At 37.1% G+C, this 10,696-nt stretch overlaps 1 protein-coding gene across 2 annotated transcripts in view; it reads right to left on the bottom strand.

Moving 5' to 3' along the window:
- USP12 (ubiquitin specific peptidase 12) overlaps nucleotides 1–10,696 on the bottom strand; it is a 104,185-nt gene that overhangs the window by 39,225 nt on the left and 54,264 nt on the right. For both annotated transcript variants that reach the window (XM_017537516.2, XM_017537521.2), the window contains one exon: nucleotides 1,910–2,123. In XM_017537516.2, coding sequence (XP_017393005.1) covers nucleotides 1,910–2,123 — 214 coding nt within the window. The remainder of the gene's footprint in view (nucleotides 1–1,909; nucleotides 2,124–10,696) is intronic.

The following is a 10,696-nucleotide window of genomic DNA, read 5'->3' as shown; positions in this document are numbered from 1 at the left end:
AAAAAAAGCCCATCTGGAAAAAACAGCAAACACTATAAAAATGGCCCAGGTTTGACAAGCAAACATATAAAGTCCTAAGTACATAATTGTATTTTACCTCTGTTCAGTATGAGAGTCAACCTAATTAAAAATAAATAAATAAATCATTGTATACTTAAAGAACCCATGTGGCAGGTTAATAAAGCCAAGAGAAATGTACTATTAAATGAAAAAGGAAATAATGTATGCTCTGCATGAGCTGCATACTTCTGAACTTTTTTTTTTTTTTTTTTTAAAGAGACAGGGTCTCGTTCTGTTTCCCAAGCTGGAGAGTGGCTCAATCAGGACTCACCGCAGCTTCGACCTCCTGAGCTCACGCGATCTTCCCGCCTCAGCCTTCCAAGAAGCTGGGACTATAGAGATGAACCACCATGTCTGACTAATTTTTAAAATTTTTTGTAGAGACAAGGTCTTGCTTAGCTGCTGAGGCTAGTCTCAAACTCTTGGGCTCTGGGATTACAGGTGAGAGCCACCATGCCCAGCCAATGAACATTTTAAAGATACTAATAAAGTCACTGAGAAAGGGTGCTGTGTTTAATTACCAAGTACATTAATTTTTTACCAGGACAAAACTTTTAAAGTTTCGTACAGACACAAACAAAAAGAGGGAAGACTTAATTGCTCAATCCACATTCTAATAGGTTGTATTTTATTTTCTAAAAACACAACATATACAGATCTATAATCAAAGAAAGTATATATGTTTAGCTTTCATTAGGGGAAACAAGAAGTGATTTGTGAGCCACTAATCAATTATGCTACATGTATATGTGGGGAAAATGAACAAATCTTCAACACATGTATCAAATTCAAGAATAATAGCCTATAGCCTATTTCTGGATCATCTTATATTTTAGGGAACTAGATACAATGCAGGCTTACCTCAATTCACATGATAATACGCAGTGTCAACAGACTAATTTAAGGGCAGGATTACATATTAGGGCATTTAATAATCAATCTTCTCTAATCCTATTTGTGAGTGTCTATTTAATAGGTAACAAATCAAACTAAAAATGCCATTCAGTTTTGTTTCTACAATGATTGAAATGCCTACATCAAACAAAAGTCAGAATTCTACATGTTACCTAATTTCCATTTGAATTTTTGAGGCAGTGTACCACATCAGATAGAACACTGGGCTTATGTATCAGGGAGAAGTAGGTTTGTATAACAGCTCCACCACTTACTAACTCTGTGGGATCTTGGGCAAATTAACCTCTCTGAGCCTCAGTTATCTCAGAGGGTGATAATGTCCAACTTATTGGCATGTGAAAATTAAATAAACAATATTTCAAAAGAGAAAAGGGAGGTGGGGCTTACTCAGTAACTATTTTTGAAAGAGGATGGAGAATTAAACTTATCTACTCTAAGCCAGAAGGTCTTTCCTGGCTCTTTCCCTGGAGCGTGGCTCCTGGCAAGCCTTTTTTAGCTTCTGATTTTCACAGCTAAAATGGGGGAAATGACATGCTCGCTATCTAAGGCTACTGCAAGGATCCAATGAGTTAACACACATGAAAGCATTATGAAAATGACAAATGCATAAGCATGCAAAAAAAAATACCCTTCATTCTTTACAGAAAAGTCAAGTAAGCAAAAAGAGAAATTATGATTTCTCATTTGCTGCTGCCACACAGAACTTTATCTCTGTATAACACAATGCAAATATTAATTGTATGTTGCATTAATGACTGTGAGACTATTTCCTTCACTCAACAAGTGCCTCCTTGAAGAAAGGAGTGTCATCTTTATTTCTTCAACAGCTAACATGTTATCAGGCCTATAGATGATGCTCAATAAGTGCTGGAATTATGGCATGCTATATTTAACCTTCCTAGCATGTCATTAATACAGTGGGAAGTAGAATTACCATTTTCTTTCCGTAATCTTGTGATGAACTTCTTAGGAGGTATTACTCCAACCTTTTTCTTCTGAGTGGCTATGCTATGGAAGAGATCTGCTAAGCATGTAAGAAGGCTCTCCTTTTTTCTAGGTTGACTCTTATATGCAAGAACTTTTTCCCGAAATGGACGACAAAAATAAAGTGCTTGAAGAACTGAATTGCAGTAGCAAGTATTCCCAAACTGCAACAGAAAAAAAAAGTTTTGTTAAATTTAGGGCAACATGTTTTCAAGAGAGAAATTCCTGGTGTACGGCTGAGAGAACAGAGAGAGGTAACAATTGCTTACTACTGTAACTGCAACTCTGACTGCATTATTATATATTTTAAAATGCAACTCTCAAAAATTCTTTAGAAATCACAAAAGTAAGGTTTTCTATTAGGTACATCCAAACTAAAACACACAAAAACAAAAAATAAAAAGATCCCCTGAAATGTTACATTAACAAGCCACTGGTATGACAGTCTAACAACCACTGAAATGCCAAGTCACAGTATTCATGATGTTCACATCAAATCCTTAACTATGAATTTCTCTTCTAGCCATGTCATTGGGAGTATGTCACTACATCTTACTGAACTCTCCTTCACTCCAGTATTTGGGGGCCAGGGAAGTAACCCTACTTCAGAGAGTAAATGACACACAGTTTGACAAATATGTATTACCTTCCTTTTCCCTTCCATTAATAAACACTGGCTCTAAAAGTTAGCTAATAAAACACGTAAAAGTCAGTCATGAAGATCTGGGGAGCACTATGAAACTATAAAAAAGAAATGAGGACAATTCTCATATTTCTACTCTGGGGTGAGATCATGTACATACAGTATTAAGTTAAAAAGGCTACGCAGAGAAAAATAAGATTGGGTGATATCAAATATATGTCCATAGCCCATTTGCTTATATTTTCAAAAAAAAAAAAAAATTAGGAAAGATAAAAAGCTAATAAAAATAGTTATTTATAGGAGAACAGGAAAAATAATGAAGAGATAGATAAAAGTGAGACCTCTCTAAAAGTATGTTGTTATAAAACATTTACTTTGTACCCCTATCTCTTCTAACACACACAAAAAGAAATTTCTAAAATTAAAAACAAAAATAAACGAAACCTAAATGTATATGAACTCAACGGTAGAAATACAGAGAAAAGAATTACTTCAGGTGACTTAAAGAATGTTTACCATATATGCCTAATGACATACAGTCTAAGCATTAAAAAAAAAAAAAAAAAAATCTATTGGCCGGACATGGTGGCTTACACCTATAATCCCAGCACCTTGGGAGGCTGAGGAGGGTGGATCACTGGACATCAGAAGTTCAAGACCCAGCTTGGTCAACATGATGAAACCTCGTCTCTACTAAAAATATAAAAATTAGCCAGATGTGATGGCGCATGCCTGTGATTCCAGCTACTCAAGAGGCTGAGGTATGAGAATCGCTTGAACGTGGGAGACAGAGGTTGCAGTGAGCCAAGATCACATCACTGCAATCCAACTTGGGTGACAAGGCGAGACCCTGTCTCAAAAACAAACAAACAAATAAAACCCCAAATTTATTGATATTGTTATTTTGTAACTATTGTAGCTATATCATAGGATAAAGCAAACAAGGAATTATGTTAATAACCTTAGGAACCAAAATTTTTAATGTAAAGGAAAAAAAGACACTGTAATAAAAATCAGAAAAGTAAAAGCCCTATAAACTTAAGTTGGAAATATCGATATAAACTAATGTCTTTTATAACTCTTGAAGTGTACATCTGTGTGCAGGCATATATGTTTGTGTGTACGTGTTTTCAAACTCTGTCCACTAAAAAGGTGTGGCAGCAACAACTTTCTCTTATAACCAGACTGTGTCCTCCAAACACCTTTTTTCCATCAAAAGGAACTTGGACATCTTGAAGATATGGCTCATATAAAATTTGGGACAAGAAATGTACAATGTGCAAGATTAGCCTGGGATATCTTGAATGTGTCAACTTTAATACAAAAGGATTACTGCAATGGATTAAAATACACCAACTATATAAAAATTCATAAATTTAAAATGACATTTTAGGCTGGGAGCAATGGCTCCTGCCTATAAACCCAGCACTTTGGGAGGCCAAGGCGGGTGGATCAGTTGAGGTCAAGAGTTTGAGACCAGCCTGGCCAACATGGTGAAACCCCATCTCTAATTAAAATTACAAAAATTAGCCAGATGTGGTGGCACACACCTGTAATTCTAGCTAATCAGGAAGCTGAGGTGGTAGAATCCCTTGAACCTGGAAGGCGGAGGTTGCAGTGAGCCAAGATGGTGCCACTGCACTCCAGCTTGGTCAACAGAATGAGACTTTCTCCCAAAAAAAAAAAAAAAAAAGGCGTGTGGGCGTATAGTTGTGTGTGGGTGGGGGGGTGTGTGTGTGTGTGTACATAATGACGTTTTTAAAAAGGAAACCCTCATTAGTCTCCATTGACAGTTGCAAATTAACATATAAAAGGAAAACAAAAGATTCATCTTGCCTTTCTCATAAGAACCATATTTCAGGGGCACTAAACAGTTGATGAAGGAAGTTTTTGTTTATAAAATAATTCCAGTGAATAAAATCAGAAGACATGGTTGTAAATAATGGATTAAGCAATAATTATCAATGGATGCTCAAAGGATTAGGTTAAAGGTTGATGGAGAACTTTAAAACAGAGGGATCAGACCTAAACCTCCCACGCATTTCGGCATCGCTGAAAGTGAACAACTGAATACTGTATGTCTTTTCATACAATATTCATACCTTACTTCCTATGAAGTATTCTTACCTTAAAAAAACAAAACCATTAAACTTCAATCACGTCTCTAGATGTAACTACTAATTTACAAGACAGTCAGACAATGGAAGAGACAATGTAAAGAAGGAAAAGGTCAAGTCTGAAATGCAGATAGTCTCTAGGACATACAACCTAGTTTCTCCACAAATCGATGGCTTGAAAAGGAAAAAAGGTTGAGAAGGACTCAAGAGATACAACCATCAAATTGCAAATGTAAATGCTTAGAGTTTACTTAGATCCTGATTTATAAGGCAACTATAAAAAGTCATCTTTGGCCAGGCTCAGTGGCTCATGCCTGTAATCCCAGCACTTTGGGAGGCTGAGGCGGACGGATCACGAGGTCAGGAGTTCGAGGCCAGCCTGGCCAACATGGTGAAACCCCCTCTCTACTAAAAATACAAAAACTAGCCGGGCATGGTGACGCACTCCTGTAATCCCAGCTACTCAGGAGGCGGAGGTAGAAGAACTGCTTGAACCCGGGAGGTGGAGGTTGCAGTGAGCCAAGATCTCACCACTGCACTCCATCCTGGGCAAGAGTGAGACTCCATCTCAAAAAAAAAAACAAAAAAACAAAGTCATCTTTGAGACAAAACAAGGTATCTGAATATATACCACCATTGGATGATACTGAGAAATTGTTGACTTTGTTAGGTGTGATCATTAGATGGTCATATTTTTTACAACGTTCCTGCTACTTTGAGACACGTAATTAAGCGTGTCCCATTTATAGCCAAAATGATGTTGATGACTAGGATTTCCTTTTCCAGGGGAAAAAAAAAAAAAAAAAAAGGATAAGTGGAAGAGAATGAAAATATTGTTAATTGTTCAAGATAGGTGGATGGGTTCATGGTGATTCATTATGCCTAACCTCTCCTCTCACTTTTCAAAGGAGGTGTTTAATCTTTGAGGTAAATTAAATCATCATGTCATCATATGTCAAAATCATAGCAAATAAAGAATCTAACCAGATAAATTCATGGTGAAGACAGAGACTAGGCAGAACCAATAATTCCAGGAGAAAAAATTTAAAAGCTCTCCTATGTTCAATCTAACTGTCTGAATATATTTCCTCTTTTCCACAGATATTAAACAATTAAGATCCCTCTGCCCCACTGAAACAAGAGTTACCAATTTTTTGAAGAGGCTTGGGAGATCCATGCCCTCTCCAGCTGAGGACCTGAGACCTAGTGAGGACAATGGCTTCTCACATCCACACTGCTAGCAGGAGACAAGCACTGGTTTCAGAAAAAGAGGTGCTTAAGCTTAAGAAGCAAGTGATTAAAGGGTACTGATATCAATGATCATAAATGTAACTATAGATACACTTCAATGAAGCCTACCCAGGGGTTAAGTACACCTGAAGTAGAATCTACAATGTTGCCAGGATTAATTTATCCAGTATCCAGTATCAATTTTTCTTAAAAATATCCATATTGTACCACACTCTAATGAAGCTAACGACCAACAAATCTGGTTATATCAATCGAAGAGAAGACACAATCTCCATATTTTAGAATAGGCAACAGGGGAAATGAACAACTACCACCGAGTAGGGAAATGAAAGCAAAGGAGATCATCTCAGAGTATATCAGAAATACTACAATAGTAAGTATTGACCCATCTGTAAAAAAATATAAGAAGCAAATAGGATAAGCTAAAAAACAAGAGGGAGTCTCTGTTTTGTAGACCACTGGAAGTCAGGCTCACACTTCTATCCAACATGACTTGCTCATCTTCTGAATATAAAGCAACAGTAACATTATAATCAATTATTTCAGGCCTGCTATTAGAATCTTTTTGTATTTACTTTCATCAATCCCATTAAAGAAAAATTAAAGGTTGAAACTACTATTCTTTCTCCAGAATAAGCTAGCTTTCAATCTTATTAACAATTTTGAAACTTTTCCTTCAATGTCCTTGATTTTTTAAATTAACTTTCATTCAAGGTCCTAAGACCTAAAAATTATCTTTCAAGAGTATAGCCTTCATGCTAAAGGTTTTCTGGGATGATTTCCTCTATACTCTTCTTTGTGAATGCTCAATTTCTTTAAAAAAAAATTGCTTTAGTGCTGAAATCTATGCTGTATTATCTCAGCTGGTTTTGAAGATCAAGGTAGGTTTAGATCAGAGAGAAAGCATTTTAATAGTTGCCACCCTACTCAAGGTCTGATCATTGATTTTTTTGATTGCTTAGTGAACACAATGACTCATTCTTGCTTTCAAAGTGCTTTTCCTAATGCCTTTTTCTCCAAACCATAACAAACATCCCACCACAAACATTTTTTATATCTCTACCACTAAGACCATTTTGAGCACACATCCCTTAAACATTTATAAATTATATGTACTCTATTACGTATATTAAAAATGTAAAGGAATGCAACTAAGAAAATGCACATTTAGATTTTTGTCTTGTTAAGCTATTTTTTCATGAAAAATTATTAGTTTTAAGTGAGAGCAATGAGATTGAGTATTTTTTTTGTATAGCTTTTAGATTTTAAAACAGCAATCTGATAGTCTGGGTTTATGTTCAGTTATTTGGACAGGCGGTTTTAATGGCTATCAAAACTGAAAAAGATACCTTCGTAAAGACATACAGGTGTAAGGGAAGGAGAGTCTCACTACTTACCTTTATTTTCTAAATCATAGTATCCAATGTGTCATCTTATCGACCAAATTAGTTTGAATCCACTTAGAAAATGCCTGCCTTGAGAGCAGCACAGCACAGTAATAAAGCACACAGGATCTAAAAACCAAACTGTCTAGATTCAAGTCTGGTTCCACTACCTGAGAAATTACTAAACTGCTCTGTTTATCAGTTTCTTAATCTGAAAAAAGAGGGTAATACAGCACCTACCTCTTAGAATTTCTTAAATAATTAAATGAATCATCCACTTAAAATACTCAGAACAATTCCTGGCCCTTCATCATTTCATGGCTACCTTTTTTTTTTTTTTTTTTCGTTGATACAGGGGCTTGCTGTCACCCAGGCTGGAGTGCAGTGGTATGATCACGGCTCACTGCAGCTTCAACCTCCTGGGCTCAAGAGATCCTCCCACCTCAGCCTCTGGAGTAGCTGTGGGACCTCAGGCATGTACCACTATGCCCCAGCCTTTTTTTTTTTTTTTTTAAAGAAACAGGGTCTCACTACATTGCCCAGGCTGGTCTCAGACTTCTGAGTTCAAAGCAATCCTCTCACCTTGGCCTCCCAAAGTGCTGGGATTAAAGGCATGAGCCACCACAGCCAGCCAATAGTTACTTTAAAACAACCTTTTAAGTTAACTAAAATTCAATTATATAATTATCTAAAACTACATTTAAATTATAATAGATCTGTCATAGCAGAAATAAATGAGAGACGGTGATACTGTCAACCTGTTGACATCATGGAACCTGAAGTAACATATAACCATATCATATACAGATAGAATATAGACCCCAGTATCATCCATATGTTAAAAATAATGCTTAGTCTATCATTTTTCCATAAAAATAAACATCAGAAATTCTAATATTTTCTTCTCATTCCTAATGGATCACCTTACACACTTCACTTCGAGACTACTGGTTTTAACCCAATTCCAATAATATCAGGAATAGCATTGTCAATAGCATTACTTTGTTTAAATACTGAGGTTGGGCACAGTGGCTCATGCCTGTAATCCCAGCACTTTGGGAGGCTGGGGCAGGAGGATCGCTTGAGAACAAGAATTCAACACCAGCATGGGCAACATAGTGAAACCCAGTCTCTACAAAAACCTTGAAAAATTAGCTGAGCATGTTGGCATGCCCCTGTAGTCCCAGCTATTCAGGAGGTAAAGGCGGGAGCATGTCTTGAGCCAGGGAAATGAAGCTGCAGTGAGCCATGATCACTCACTGCACGCCAGCCTGGATGACAGAGCAAGACCCTTTCTCAAAACAAACAAACAAACAAACAAACAAAATCCATGTTTTTGAAGAAGCACAACTTCTTCCCTGTCCCCGATGCTGGGCTGCTAGACGTGGGTGATGGTGCCTGTTCTATGAACATCCTAAGATGTTTAAAGGGAATGTCCTCTTCCACCAACCAGTTCTTGTTTAGGTGAGCATATTTTAGAACACTGTATTTCCACATTCCCCTACCCACCACTCTTACTGCAGCAGAGTGGGCCAGACATTGAGTAGCTAACCCGGAAGTCGTCTTTTCATACTCCAATAGATGTCAGTTCCTCTCCCTACAGGGTTACTCCACTGCCCCATACTTCCTTACGGGAACTGCTTTCTCTTCTCTATGCAAATTACTGTTATGTTATCAATCAAAACCCTTTTACAGCCCCTCCAACGGGGTTGGACACTTGATACAGTGTAGCCAGAGGACCTGGGCCAGAGCTCTTTTGCCAGGTTTGATATGGATATTTTCTGGACCCTCCAACAACGTAAACCTCAAGTAAGCTATAGCCATTAGATGGCGAGAAACTGAATGAGAATGAAATTAAAGCAAAAAACGAAAACAAAAACAACAAAACATAACCAAGAGACATTGCCTAATGAACTTTATAACCCAAAACAAGAACTTTTGTTTTTATTTATATAGAAATAAATACTTTTGTATTTATTTCTATAAAGGACCCTGCTGCAACTAATGACCAGTAGCAATTCAGGTTAAATAGACTTTTATATGATGGACTAGAAATGTAATCATAATTTTATAATTTTATAATAAAGATTCTGGAGGGAAAGCACATTTCTTTTTTCTTTTCTTTTCTTTTTTTTAAACAACCTAAAACCTTAGAAGATAGGAAAAGCACATTTCCCAGTAGCCTCACAAATGAACTTACTGAGGCCTGCCTACTTGTGTGTTGAGGCCTACCTGTATTAGAAAATTAATATAAGAACCATACAATAAAACAATGAAAAAAAAGCTATTCAAAAAATGCACAGACTACATACAAGTAGGAAAGATATACTAAACTGCAGTTTAAATCACTCTCTACTATCAGCTCTACTAAAATAAGTACCAATCAGCTACAATATAAAAGGAAAAAAGGCAATCTGACTTATCAGGTTAAAATAACTTGTTTTCAAAGAATTTAGCTGACTATGTAAATAGCTGGCCTGTATGTTAGAAACTTTACAGCAAAAGAAAGCTTCCAAGGGCTCCTTTGCCCATCCAAAGGTCCTCAAGCCACACTAGTATTTCTCCTCTCTACTTTCAATAACATCAGGAATGGCATTGTATCTATGGGAGATAAGCTAAGAGGAAATCCTCATTCTATGTATTATACAAATTATAGTTACACGTAATTATCCCTCATTAAGAGTAAGCTGCCATAAGAGCTATTATCTGTGAAAATATTCTTCTGAGACAAAAATATCTGCAACTGAAAGTAACAGAAAACAGGCTGTCATTAAAGTACTAAAAAGCAACCATTCTGTTTAATTTTCTGCTAGGTTAAACTGTGTTATCTTTCTGCTCTCCACTTAAAAAAAAAAAAAAAAAAGCTTGGGCAATATAGCAAGATTCCGTCTCTATAAATAATTTTTTTAAAAATTAGACAGGCATGGTGGTGCATAGGTGTGGTGCTAGCTACTCAGGAGACTAAGGCAGGATTGCCTGAGCCCAGGAGGTTGAGGCTGCAGTGAGCTGTGATCGCAACACCACACTCCAGCCTGCTACCTGGAGTTAACTCCTCTGCTAGTTCTGCTGCATCTACTCTGATCACAGTTTTATTTCTGAGTATCATTCACAATGTTCACCAACCTTTAATAGGTGGAGCTGTGGCCCCTGTAGAGATGTTAACTTTTTGTATAATAACAAGGCACACATGGCCGGGCGCGGTGGCTCACGCCTGTAATCCCAGCACTTTGGGAGGCCGAGGCGGGTGGATCACGAGGTCAAGAGATCGAGACCATCCTGGTCAACATGGTGAAACCCCGTCTCTACTAAAACTACAAAAAATTGGCTGGGCATGGTAGCGC

The sequence above is a fragment of the Cebus imitator genome, unplaced genomic scaffold (genome assembly GCF_001604975.1).
Source record: "Cebus imitator isolate Cc_AM_T3 unplaced genomic scaffold, Cebus_imitator-1.0 Scaffold103, whole genome shotgun sequence".
Classification (NCBI taxonomy): Eukaryota; Metazoa; Chordata; class Mammalia; order Primates; family Cebidae; genus Cebus; species Cebus imitator.
The sequence above is the reverse complement of the archived record's forward strand: the minus strand, read 5'-3'. Positions and strand labels throughout refer to the sequence as shown.